This window comes from Tamandua tetradactyla, chromosome 14 (assembly GCF_023851605.1).
Source record: "Tamandua tetradactyla isolate mTamTet1 chromosome 14, mTamTet1.pri, whole genome shotgun sequence".
NCBI lineage: Eukaryota > Metazoa > Chordata > Mammalia > Pilosa > Myrmecophagidae > Tamandua > Tamandua tetradactyla.
In genome coordinates, this window is record NC_135340.1 from 17722498 (window position 1) to 17737109 (window position 14612).

The following is a 14612-nucleotide window of genomic DNA, read 5'->3' on the forward strand; positions in this document are numbered from 1 at the left end:
GTCATTGGTAACAGAGTTCAGCAGGAGTTAGAAACAGGGTAAGACAATGGGTAATTGAAGCTGAAGGGATACAGATTGTGCAACAGGACTAGATACAAAAACTCAAAAATGGACAGCACAATAATACCTAATTGTAAAGTAATCATGTTAAAATACTGAATGAAGCTGCATCTGAGCTATAGGGTTTTTTTTTTGTTTTTGTTTGCTTGTTGGTTTGTTTGTTGTTGTTGTTTTTTACTATTACTACTACTTTTATTTCTTTTCTTTATATTAACATTTTATATCTTTCTCTGTTGTGTTGCTAGTTCCTCTAAACTGATGCAAATGTACTAAGAAACAATGATCATGCATCTATGTGATGATGTTAAGAATTACTGAGTACATATGTAGAATGGTATGATTTCTAAATGTTGTGTTAATTTCTTTTTTTTCTTTCCGTTAATAAAAAAAAAAAAAAAAAAAATTTGTCATTTATAATTAAAATTTTCTATATTACACTTATAAACTTAAAATTTATATGCCTTTATCAGACATTATAAAGGTAAATACTGTTTCAAGTTAGTTGCATGTGCGTGCGTGTGTGTGTGTGTGTGTGTGTGTGTGTGTGTGTGTGTGTGTATTACATGTCCAAGTTAAAAAAGTTTGAAAAGCGCTACAGATCATCCAAAAGGCTACCTCAAGCACTGGTTCTCCTCTCCAGCTTCATCTTTTCCATTTGGTGCTACAAATAAGACTGCTTTAAAACCATGTGCTTTTATTTCTGGCCTCCATTCAGAGCTGTTGACAGTGGTGATGGGGGTTGGAAAGGGGCCAGGAGAAAAATCCAGGCAGTGTCCTGCCTCCCTCCGATTCCCCCAGGCAGGGCCATCTCACACACCTGTGATGCTGTCAGCGGGCACCTGCAGCTGGTTTGATTAGATGACCTCTTTATCCCTTCTCAGACAGCCCAGGAATTTGGAAATTGGGACAGGAAATCATGGGGAATCAAATATTAAAAATGGCTTTACTCTTAGGAAAAACAGTTTAAAGACAAATAGTCTAAGACCTCTGGGCCAAGGTGTCCTGGATTTATAACATGTAAAAACTCGAAGCGCCCTCTGCTGGCAAGCCGATGCTAACCACCACTGGTCCATAATTAAAACAATGTAGACTTCATTGGTACATAAAAAGTTTTAAGCTTGTGCTCATACATAAGGAATTATACATATATATACTTTTTCACTATCATGTTTTCCAACTCACAAAAATCCCCATAAGTTAAAATATCTCTAAATTGCACAGAAACCACAGTTAAAAGATATTCTTTATTTTATACAAGCTTTCAAGTACTTAAAAAACAAACAAATCTAAGCACTATTTGAAAATGAAATGGACTAGTTATTTAAAGTTACTGAGAATAATACGTAATAATTTACATAACAGTTTATGTAAATATAACTGTTTTGGAAGTTTTGTATTATGAACAAGTGTCAGTATTTCTGTAATAAATACATATCATTTTTCTGTTTCCAACTTACCATCTCTCCCTGGTCAAAAAAGAAAAAATCATGACTATCTGCTTTCAGTCATTATGTATTTTTTTTTAATTTTTAAATTTAAAATTTAAATTTTAAAGAAATTAAAAGAAGAGCGATGACCATGAAAAAGAGTAATAAACAAAATCTCAAAATCAGTGGAATTATGAAAATTAAATTTGTATTTACAGTGATTGTACTACAGTACAATCCTTGTATTAAAAAATAGAGTGAAATAGAACTAAGTGGAGGGACAAAATACTATCTTGAAAATTCAGTTCATCTGTATTAATTTTCAAACTATATAATTATTCCTGTGTCTGCATGGTCCTGGGAAGATATTCTAAAATACCACCATTACTTTTCTCTCTCAAGAAAAGTAAATGTTATTTTGTATACTTACACACTAATATGTACAGTACATGCTTATTTTAAACTTTATCTAGAAATATTATAGAAATCCTATGTTTCATAAATTTCAAAGCTCTAATAATCTTGTGCCCATATCTTGAGGTTACAAGAACTTCACTATAAATTTGAGTATAACTAAATGGGTCAGTGACAAAGTTTATCCTGTTAGAGAAAGATCTATGAAACAATTCAGTTCTAGACTTTCATGAAAGAGATCAATGATGTAATTAATTTTCCAATATGAATTCATATTTATTAATTTGCAGCTAATTTGTAAATTTTCTATTTTAAATTATTAGTTCAGGCATTCCTGTTCAACAATATTCTAGAAATTTTATTGATTATAAATAGATCATAGGGTAAAAACACATCCATATAAAATTCTATCTTAAGAATTTTGAGGATAAAATTGGAGAAATGCAATAACATGGTTATTGATTTAATAGAAAAACACAAACTGCATATTTACTACTGATCCCTTCAGAGCCCTTTGATCCGTATTAAAAGTTCTAATGTTTCCTTTTGTTTAATTACTTTGTTTCTATAGTAACCCTAAATTATATAATCAGTTGTAACGTTCCTAAGCTTTTTATGTGGTGAATTCTTTTCAGTCAGTATGCAGTAGCAAAAATATAATCCTTGCTTAGAACTATATCTTCTTCCTGAATATGCCTTAATTAGTATGCAATAGGATTAAATGCAACTGCAGTTTCACTAGAAGATTTTGAATAATTAGAAGGAAAAACACAAATTCTTAACTAAGCATTGAAGTCCTGTAGGAATTTACTGCCACCTTCAGGCTTTAATCAAAATGTATTGGTACTATAAAGCTTTTACATTTCTAGTAGGACAGTCTGTAGTTCCAGACATCTGAGTCTGATTAATCTAGGTATAAATAGTAACATGATTTTGCTTTTGGAAGCAAAGTACTATCTAATTTAAGATTAAAGTACAAACATCTTTCATGAAATGTTCTTTTACCGTATCTTTGTCTTTATAGTGTAATTAAAAACCAAAGCCTATGGTTTTATTAATTATATAACTATAATTATATACTGAGAACAACCAGAAAAGTGTCCAGAATATGCTTAAGTATTATTAGAATAAGTCCAATGAAAAACTCTTAAAGCAAAACTGCTTTAAATATCCCAGGTGCCTCCAAAGGCCCCCAGGAACATACCTTTGGTTGAGCAAGTTAGATTTATTGCTTATTGCAATGAGGAAAAACACACATCAGAGGGAACTGTGGAGCATCTCAGTAAGCAGGTGTTAGAGAGGTCTCATAGAATTTGGGAGATTTATAGGATTTAGGAGATTTGAAGGGAGAGCTCAAGACAGTGAGACCTTGCTCTGGATTGGACTGGAGGCTGTCAGGAAGTGAGGCCAATTCCGTGATTGGGTATCTTTTAAAATTTTTTTCCAGTTTAAAATTACTTATTTGATAAATTTCTGTGATTTACATTTCAGCATTTCATCAACTGCAAAAGTGAGGAAATAATTCATGGATCTAATGTGCTTCTGAAAATAATATTTAAGGTTCATAAAAATGTACATTCAGCTAGTTTGAAAGGAACATGTTTCAAGAAAGTTCAAGCATGTACAAACACTGTTTAGTCTCACAAAATATATTAATTTTGTTGGGAATATCTGCACTATAAAAGGGTCTTCGATTTACCAAAGGATTCAACACTAAAACTATTTTTAAGTTGTAATTACTTTTTTTCCAGCCTAAAGAGGGATTAAGCTTCATACTGAACCCACACAGGGCTGCTTCTGTCAGAACCAAGGGTGAGAGGGGACGGGTGGCTTCTAGAGAAAAGATGCTGGGCAGAAAACCAAGAGGCGTAGAATATGAGTTCATTCTTTGCTGTTAACAGTTTTTTTCTTAAACACACTCACTCACACCAGAAAATGTATTATAATGGTGAATACTTGGTTAAGAATCTTTTAAAGGACTCAGAAGAATCTCAATATTTTATTTTGAACCATTGTTTGAAACATTTTGGAGAAATCTTGCAGTGAAAGGAGTTAAAGAACCCTTAAGTCTTTAATTTAGATAAATATACATGCTAATGCAAAAACAAGCCACTGTTCTCTGTATTTTGAGGCAACCGCTGTACTTTTCAGTCAGAAAATATGCAACTATTCCCAGGAAGATGGAAGGAAGGAAATACAGGTGGGTTCTAGCCTTATGGTTATGTTTGCTGTCTGAGCCTACTACCTCTTTCCCTCTTCCAGGGGACTTCCAACTGGCTGGATGTATATTTAAGTTTTTGCATGGCTAAGTCAAATATTTCAACTTACATTTCCAAGGTTCTCTAAAGCTGTTGTTTTAAGACAAATACATAAGGTGAGTAATTAGAACTTAAAATACAGTTCTACTTTTATTTCTACTTTTGATCGTTTAAAAACAAAACGTGCAAACACACAGCCCCACAGTTTTCACAAATGTGACTGGGTATCTTAATACATCCTGTTGATAAGACAGGAGGAAAGAAGTGAGGCTGAAGCTGTAAATTGTAAAGCAGCAGCAGTCATTCATTTTAGCTGGAATAGGGGAATGTTTGCTATTTTTGTACCAGAATAGAATGTTCGGTATTTTTGTGATTTGCAGACTGACCTTGTTTTTCAACCATACCTAGACAAGATTACGGAATGGTCTCACTTCATCATGGTCAGCAAGTGGCCTTGTTTGTTACTGGGTTTCTGTTAGTGTGATTATGTTGGACGGAAAACCCCACGGCCTAGCTGTGAATGCCTGGGGAGTTACTAGCTGTCAGGGAATGCTTTTCTCTTATACATACATTTAAAATTCTGTGTAAACTTTTGTTTTATCCCTTGAATTTGTAGTGAATTATGAAAGTTTTACGATTTTCAAAATAGAAATCAACAGAACAGGAAGCCCTAGTATACATCATAAAGGTTACAAAAGTCAGAATTCCAGCTCAAAATGACTCAGGAAAAAAGAGAATTTATTAGAGGAACCATGTAACTAACATGGGAAGTGAGGAGTGCTGGTGGAGCACGGCTCATTTTGTATGGCAGGAAGCTTAATTGCCTACAATTCCCAAAGTTCGTTGGCTTCCCAATTGCAACTCCAAAGAGACTGACTCTCTTCCCTAGTTACGGATTGAAAACTCCCTCGGAAGGATTCTAATTGGAGCCTAGCTGTGCCCACCTGGCTCAATCAGCTGTGGCCAGGAAGGCGGACAGCAAAGAAATGGATGCTTCCACTGGACCCACGTGGTCAAGAGTGGGGGAAGAAGCATTTCCCAGAAAAAAAAAAACAAAAAACGGGATTGGAGTGCTGCTGGGCAGGCAAGACAGTAAAGCCCAGCAGGGAGTAAAATATCAATTCTGGGGTTTAGAAATATAACATTTGCTACAGAGCAGCAATCACTCAGAGGAGGAAAAGGCAGGAAACAACGAGAACAGTCAGGCCAATACCACAATTCCAGAAAAATATTCCAAAGACGTGAACTAAGGCAGCATTCGTGGGGCTAAAGGAAAGAGGATGGTTTTAGGAAATGTTTTGGAGTCAGAATCTATAGGACTTGGTAATTAAATAGATAGTATTTGGTTTTGCATGTGTTAAGTTTTAAAAGTGAAGGACTATAAATGGAAATGCCCAGTTGGCAATTTGAAATATGTAACTGGGGTGAGGGTAGAGATTTGGATTTGGGATTTGTCAGGATATACATGAGAGTTGAAGCCAACAAAGTGAGTGAAATCTTCTAAGAGGATTAGAAAGAGGGTCGGAACAGTGAAAGAGAAGATGGAAGTAGCACCAGCAAAGAATACCTTGAAAATTAATTAGCGAGTTCCTGAGGATAAGGAGGAAATAGGCATCCTCATATCTTGCTAGTGGGAATGTAAATTGGTACAATTTATTTGTAGGGAAATTTACCAATATCTAAAATATATAAAATTCCACTATAATTTGACCCAGTAGTTCTACCTGAAATTCTACAAATACACTCCTTCAAGCAGTCAAAGTTGTATGTACAAGAGTGTTCACTTCAACTATTTTTAAATAAGGAAAGGAAGAAGTGAAGAAAGAGGAGGAGAGGTGCAATTTAAATGTCCATCAATATTTTGCTAGTATTCCATACCAAATTCCATATAGTTCTTCCATAAAAACAAATACTAAAAAAAAGAAGGTGGATCTCTAGGGGCTGATATGGAAAGATTATCAAGATATATTAATTTAAAAAAGAAAAAGTGCAAAAGAGTACATATAATATACTTTCAATATAAATAACAGATCTTGCAATGCCCTGTTCTATTTAAGTGGAAAAATACACAACCAATATGGGACACAGAAAGTTACAGAATCTTTTAAAAGCTCTGAAAGGAGGAAGTAAAAGAGAAAGTCCAGAGAACTTTACGTATAACTTAGCCATCTTGGACATCTAAATATACCCCACTGTAGACTGAGTTATGTTTTAGGAAGCAGAAACATTTGTTCAGCACTCCAGCACTCCATATCTATGACTGTAAATTGGTTTGAGTCCTTCTCAGAAGTGGACAATTTTTAAATAACAAAAGAAACTAAACGTGCATCAGTAATTCAAGTCACTACAAATGACACGCAAACACATTTTTTTATTATACTAAATTTAAAAATACAAATCTTATTTAAAAATGCTTATCAAACATTGTATACATAAGTACTGTCAAACACTACTGGATTATCACATTATGTACATTTGCTAAGATTAATTAGAAACAGAACAAAGTGAAATAACTTTGTTGATAATGAATTTCAGAATTCAAATATTTTAAAATTTGGCAACTGTGAAGTAGTGATCAGCACAGGGAGATGTCTGCAAAGGTAAAATTATTTAGAAAATACAGGGAGTAACGCAGATATCCCGCACTGTGTGTTAATAACTAGATTTCTTCCCCATCCTCTTAGGTCTCATTTTAACAGAAATTAAAGTGCACAAGACTTCCAGGAATACTTGTTTTGCTGTACCCTAAATATACGCTACAGCCATCGAATTATGCTGCCATATTCCGTTTCAACTCTTCTTACTGTTCCTGAGGCTTTAAAAGTTAATTTTTAATGTGGCTAAATGAAGGAAAGCCAACACTTTCTAAATTGCACCAAATGGCCTTAAAGTGTAAAAACACCAAAGATAAAAATATTAATTGGGGGACAGATTCAAGCAAGCTATCCTTGTCTATTTTGCCTTAGGAACAAAATTAGAATAAGGACCTAGTTTTACCTCTGAAAAATGCTTACTAAAAATCTGTTTCAAAAGATCAGACATGTACAGCAAGCACCACAATACTGTCAGTTACTGTTCACTGTTTACACACTTACTGCATCTTAAATACCTGCCCCCTAGGGGTTCACAAGAAATACAGGTAGAAGCATGTTATCACGTAACACTAATTTTACTAATTAAAATGAAGTATAATTTGTAAAAACAGGTCACCAACATACGATCAAGAAAGAGGAAAAGCTGATATTCTACAAAAGTGCTCCTTTTAGCTTTCAAACCCAATAACCTTAATTTTGGGTAAAACAAGATTGTAAAGTAAGGCCATTAGTTCAGTTCTAAATAAGCTGATGAGGCCACAGACATACTCACATATAATGTTTAAATTTTGATTCCGAATTAACAATAATGTACTAGTACAAACCATTTATAGGAAACATTTTATCAGGCTTATTTATAAATACACAATGAATGACAAAGTTATGGAAAATAAAAAGAAATGCAGATAAATATATTCATTTAGGAATATGATTCACTAAAGACAAGACAAATTTGCATATTTTTTTTAAAAACCAAAGAAAAAAGTTTAGTAAGAAACCCCTACCTTATTTACCTATTGGTCATTGGACCTAAGAGTCAAATAAATTTAAAGATCATGATTAAACTTTTACTATTGTTTCTTTTAACAACATATCGACATGAGGTCTCTGTCTACTTAGAGTACTACCTACAAGTACATATTTTCTCATGATTTGAAGAGAATATTAAGTTACTGAATACATTTTTTTTTACTCCTGTGGCACATAACACATGGTAACACTAATAAGGTAGATTTAGATAACACTTAAATCATGATTACGAATGTTTAATTGAATATTTTCCTTTCTGTAGCTGTGAAATGTAAAGCTTAGATTTGCTTCCATCAGGCCTCTTAAACCAAACTTCATCATGGTTAATTGTTGTAATTACAGCACTAAAAATGAAAAAAAAAAAAAAAAAGAGAATGAATGAATGAATTACAAGACGCCTCCTCCACTCATTTCAGAGGACTAACCAAAAGTCCAAAATAGCTGGACGACAACAGAATCAGATATGAAATTTTCATTTACCAGAAGGCTGCATCGTCACCAAGCCATGCTATAAAAAAATCACATTCAGCAATACTTAATAGAGAATCTCTTTTCTTTTCCTGAGTTGATAAAATTTACTTTCTATGAGAACTATTAAATCACATTGTTCTTACCCCATTCCCTCACTTTCTAGAAAGAAAGAAAAAAAGATGCTAAAATCACTTTTATGGTATTATGCCCCCAACTCATATCAGCCTTTGCTATAGAAATTCCTTCTAATCAAACCCCTAATTCACAGGATCAAACTTTCTAGAGTACTTGAACAGACTTTTTAAGATCACTTGTAGGTTAACAGAAAAAATCATGCAGATAGTATAGAGTTCCCATATACCACATCCCCCAACACAGTTCCCCCCATTATTAACATTTTGCATTATTGTGGTGTTTGCTACAACTGACGAAACAATATTATAAATATGCTATTAATAGTTTATTAATATAATTATCATAGTTTACATTAGAGTTCACTCTGTGTTGTGCTATATATATACACATATATTTTTTATTCTGGTAACATACATACACAATCTAAAATTTAAGTTTATCCATTTTCAATTACATAATTAAGTTGTATTAATTGCATTCACAATGTTATGTCACCATTCACCACCAAAATTTTTTCCACTATCCCAAACAGAATCTTTGTACCAAATAAGCATTAATTCCCCATTGCCCAACCCCTCACCCAGCCCCTGATAACCTATATGCTAGTTTCTGACTTTGGGAATTTGGATATTCTAATTATTTCCTATAGATGAGATCATATATTTATCCTGTTGGGTCTGGCTTATTTCAAATAACATGATACCTTTAAGGTTCATCCATGTTGTAGTAAGCATCAGACTTTGTTTTTATGGATGAATAATATCCCATTGTATATAAATACCACATTTTGTTTACACATCATCTGTTGATGGACACTTGAGTTGCTTCCATCTTTTGCAATTGTGAATTATGCTGCCATGAACACTGATGTGCAAATATCCGTTCAAGCCCTGCTTTCAATTCTTTTGGGTGCATATCTAGAAGTGAGAGTGCCAGATCACATGGCAATTCCATACATAACTTTCTGAGGAACTGCCAAACTGGTTTCCACAGCACCTTCCCCATTTAACATTCCCATCCACAATGAATGTTTTTTTCTCTACATCCTCTTCAACACTTCTTTTTCTTTTCGGTAACCAACCTAGTGAGTGTGAAGTGGTATCTCCTGATTCTGAATTGCATTTCCCTAATGGCTAATGATGTTGAAGTTTCATGTGCTAATTGGCTACTTGTTTATCTTCTTTAGAGAAAGATCTATTCAAATTCTTTGCCCATGTTTTTATTAGGTTATTTCTTTTATTGTTGAATTGTAGGATTTCCTTATATATTCCTCATAACAAACAGTTATCAGAAGTGGTTTCCAAATATTTTCTCCTATTCCATAAGTTGTCTTCCTACTTTCATGATAAAATCCTTTGATGAACAAAAATCTTTAACTCTGATGAAGTCCTATTTATCTATTTTATCTTTTGTTGCTCAGGCTTTCCACATAAAATGTAAGAAACCACTGCCTAACACAAGATACTGAAGGTGTTTCCCTACGTTTTCTTCCAAGAGTTTCATAATTCGGGTTCTTATATTTAGATCTTTGATCCATTTTAACTTAATTTTTGTATAGGTGTGTGGTAGGGATTCACCTTCATTTTTTTATATGGATACCCAGTTTTTCCCAGCACCACTATTGAAAAGATGCTTCATTCCCCAATGAGTAGACTTGGCACCAATGTCAAAAATTAATTGGCTGTAGATGTGGGGATTTAGTTCTGAACACTCAGTTCATTCCATTGGCCTATATATTTGATCTTGTAACAGTACCATGCTATTTTGATTACTATATACTTTGTAATCAGTTTTAAAATCAGAAAGTGTGAATCCTCCAACTTCATTCTTTTTCAAGATGGCTTTGGCTATCCTGGGCCTATTATGCTTTCATATTAATTAGATTGTTGGCTTTTCCATTTCTGCAAAGGTGGCTGTCGGAATTTTGATCAGGAAGGTGTTGAATCTGTAGATTGTTTTGAACAGAACTGTCATCTTAACAGTATTTAGTCTTCCAATCCATGAACACAGAATGTCTTTCCATTTATTTAGGTCTTCTAAAATTATTACATTCTTGCTTAAATTTGTTCCTAGATATCTGATTCTTTGTAAATGGAATTTTGTTCTTGATTTCCTCTTCGTATTGTTCATTATTAGTATATGGAAACATTACTGAGTTTTGCATGCTGATCTTATACTTTATCAACTTAATGACTTTTTTATTAGCTCCAGAAGCTTCATTGTGAATTTTTCATGGTTTTCCATAGATAGAATTGTCATCTGCAAACAGGAAAAGTTTTACTTCTTCCTTTCCAATCTGGATGCCTATTCTTTTTCTTGCCTAACTGCTCTGGCTAGAACTTCCAGTACAATGTTGAATAACATTAGTGACAGTGGGCATCCTCTTCTTGTTCCTGATCTTAGACAGAAAACTTTCAGTTTCATCTTTGAGTATAATGTTAGCTGTGCAATTTTCATATATACCCTTTATCATTTGAGGAAGTTTCCTTCTAATATTAGTTGAGTGTTTCCTTCTAATATTAGTTGAGTGTTTTTATCAAGAAGGGGTGCTAGATTTTGTGAAATGCCTTTTCAGCATCAATTAAGATGATCAAGAGTTTTTTTCCTTTCCTCCTATTAAAGTGGTGTAGTACATCAGTTTTCTTATGCCGAACCACCTTTACACACCTGTAATAAATCTCACATAATATGGCATATAATTCTTTTAATGTGCTGTTGGATTCAGTTTGCCAGTATTTTGTTGAGGATTTTTGTATCTATAGTCATGATTTCTTTTTCTTCTGGTATCTTTATCTGGCTTTGGTGATTTGGCCTCATAGAATGAATTAGGAAGTGTTCTCTCCTCTTCAACTTCTTGGAAGAGTTTCAGCAGGATTGGTATTAAATCTTCTTGAAATGTTTGGTAAAATTCACAAGTGAAGCCATCTGGTCCTGAATTTTTCTTTGTTGGAAAGTTTTTGTTGACTGATTCAATTTCTTTACTTGTGATTACTTTATTGAGATCTTTTATTTATTCTTGATTCCATAAAAGTAGTTATGTTTCCAGGAATTCCTTTTCTAGGTTATCTAATTTGTTGGCATACAGTTATCCATAGTATCCTCTTATAACCCTTTTTATTCTGTGGGGCCAGTAGTAATGTCCCCTCCTTTCATTTTTAATTTATTTGCATCCTCTCTTTTTCTTCTCTCAGTCTAGCTAAGGGTTTGTTGATTTTATTAATCTTTTCAAAGCACTGACTTTTGGTTTCATTGATTCTATTATTTTTTGTTGTTGTTCTCTATTTCATTTATCTCCAATCTAATCTTTGTTATTTTCTTCCTTTTTTTTTGTCACTTTGGATTTAGTTTTCTCTTCTACAGGAAACATAGAGTTGTGAGTTTAGGTTTCTTTTTTTAACTCTTCTACAGGAAACATAGAGTTGTGAGTTTAGGTTTCTTTTTTTAATATAAGCTGCTAAAACTATAACTTTCTCTGTCAGCACTGCCTTTGCTGCATTCCATAAGTTATGGTGTGTCGTGTGTTCATTTTCACTTGTCTCAAGATATTTTGTAATTTCCCTTGTGATTTCTTCTTTGATTTAATGGTTGCTCAAAAACATATTGTTCTTATTTCCACATACTTACGAACCGTCCATTTCTCCCCTTTATTGATTTCTAGCTTGATTCCATTGTGGCCACAAAAGATTAGTGTATTGAGATTTGTTTTGGATCCTAATACATGGACTATCTTGAACAATGATCCTTGTGCACTACAGAATAATGCGTTTTCTGCTGCTGTTGGGTGAACTGTTCTAGATATGTCTGTTGGTTGATATTTCCTTACTGATCTTCTGTCTAGATATTTTCTCCATTACTGAAAGTGGTTTATTGAGGTCTCATAATACTAATGCAGAACCATCTGTTTCTCCTTTAATATCTGTCAATATTTGCTTCATATATTTTTGGGTTCTTCCATAAGTGCATATATAAAGTTATAATTGTTATAATTCCTTGTTGAATTGACCCCTTTATCAATATTCAATGTCCTTCTTTGTCCCTTATAACAGTTTTTTACTTAAAATCTATTTTATCTGACATTAGTATAGCTACCTCAGCTCTCTTTTGGTTACTGTTTTCATGGAATTTTTTTCCCTCCTTTCATTTTCAACCCATTTGTGCCTTTGAATTTAAGGTGAGTCTCTTACAAATAGCATATAATGGGGTCATGCTCTTTTATTCATCCTGTCACTCAATGCCTCTTGACTGGGCAGTTTCATCCATTTACATTTAAAGTAACGTGATAATGTAACATTTCTCTGCTATGCTGCCATTTGGTCTTGGTAAGTCATATCACTTTTGTCCCCCAATTCTTCCACTGCCACCTAATTTCATATTTATATGATTTTTTTTTGTTATGGAACATCTGTGTACATTTTTCAGATATCTTCTTTGTGGTTACCATAGGGCATAAATCTAAAATCCTACATCTATAAATCATGTTTGATTTGATACCAACTTAACTTCAACAGCATACACAAGCCACATTTTTATACCTCTGTCCACCCTACCTTTATGTTGTACTTGTTATGAATCATATCTTTATATATTGTGTCCAAAACCATAGACTTATCATTACATTTTATTGATCTGCATTTTAGAACCTGTAAGGAGCAAAAAATGGAGTTAACAAACCAAGAATACGATAGCACTAGTTATTTATAATTACTCAAATAGTTACTTTCACTGGAGATTTTTATTTTTTTACCTGCTTCTATCTACTGTCTATTGTCCTTTCCTTTCAAATTGAAGAACTCCCTTTAGCACTGCTTGCAGGGAGGTCTAGTGGTAATGAATTCCTTCAGCTTTTGTTTATGTGAGATCAACTTAATCTCTCCCTTGCTTTAAAAGATGGTCTCACTGGATATAAAATTCCTGGTTGGCAATTATTCTCTTTTAGCACCTAAAATATATCTTCCCACTGCCTTCTTGCTTGTATGGTTTCTGATGAGAAATGAGCACTTAATCTTATTGGGGTTCCCTTGTACATGACATGGTAATTTTCTCTTACAGTTTACAGCATCTCCTTCTTCCTGGTATTCAGTGGTTTGACTATAATGTGTCTGGGTGTGGTTTCTTTGAGTTTATCCTGTTCAGGATTCACTGATCTTGTGGAATGTGTACATTCATGTCTTTAGTTAAATATGGGAATCAGTCTGCCACTGTATCTTTGGATATTCCTTCAGCTCCTTTCTTTCTCCACCTTTTGCGACTCCCATAATGCATATATTGATATACTTCATGGTGTCCCATAGGTCTCTTAGGCTCTGTTCACTTTTTTTCATTCTTTTTCCTTTCTGCTCCTGAGTCATTTCAGTGGCTTAACTTCAAGTATGCTGATTCTTTTTTCTGCCTGCTCCAATATGGTATCGACATAGTCTGAGGAATTTTTTATTTCCATTATTGTGGTCTTCAACTCCAGTATCTGGTTCCTTTTTATAATTTCTATCTCTTTACTGAGATTCTCATTTTGTTCATTCATCATTTTCCTGATCTCCTTTAATTCTTCCTATTTGTTTTCTTTAGCTCTTGAGCAACCTGAATATCATTTTTTAAAGTCATTGTCTGCATAGCCAGCATCTGATCTTCTTTGTTGATGGTTTCAGATGTGGTTTTATCTTGTTCCTTTGGACAGGCCATCAGTTCCTCCTTCTTTGTTTGTATTGTAATATTTTGCTGCACACTGTTTGGCTTAATATTTTTAGGTGTTAATCTGGAATTTAATCCCAGCTATATGTTCCTTAAATTTGTATCCAGCTGGTAATATGAAGATCTACTTGAGCGCCAGGACAAAAACAAATAGTCCAAAGCAAAAAAAAAAAAAAAGCACTTTTCATAGTCCTTGCAAATTGACTCTGTGTTGACTGGTGTCTTCACTGTTCAGCCATCTTACCAAGATCAGCCTGAGGTGAAAAATGAAGGCTCCTCTCTCTCTTTTCTCCTGGGCATGTGGCTCATCACCTTAGGAATTCCCTCTACTCCCTATGAAATGGACTTTTCCCCATTCTACATGCTCTATTTTATGTCTTGAAGAATCCTTTGCTCCAATTTGATTACTTCTTACACTTCTTTAGCTATCCAAAAACCGCTTCTGCCTGCAGTTCCAGGAAGGAGAGCCAGAGACGAGTGCCCCAAGTTAGTCCTTCATACTGCCTCCCTACAGACTGGTACTGATACACAGTATGCAC

General features: G+C 33.9%; 1 protein-coding gene across 5 annotated transcripts in view; it reads right to left on the bottom strand.

Annotated features, from left to right (window-relative positions):
• Positions 1–6517: 6517 nt before the first annotated feature.
• Positions 6518–14612, bottom strand: part of BRMS1L (BRMS1 like transcriptional repressor) — a 76936-nt gene continuing 68841 nt past the window's right edge. For all 5 annotated transcript variants that reach the window (XM_077126943.1, XM_077126940.1, XM_077126939.1 and 2 more), the window contains one exon: positions 6518–8126. In XM_077126943.1, coding sequence (XP_076983058.1) covers positions 8009–8126 — 118 coding nt within the window. In that variant the 3' untranslated portion in view covers positions 6518–8008. The remainder of the gene's footprint in view (positions 8127–14612) is intronic.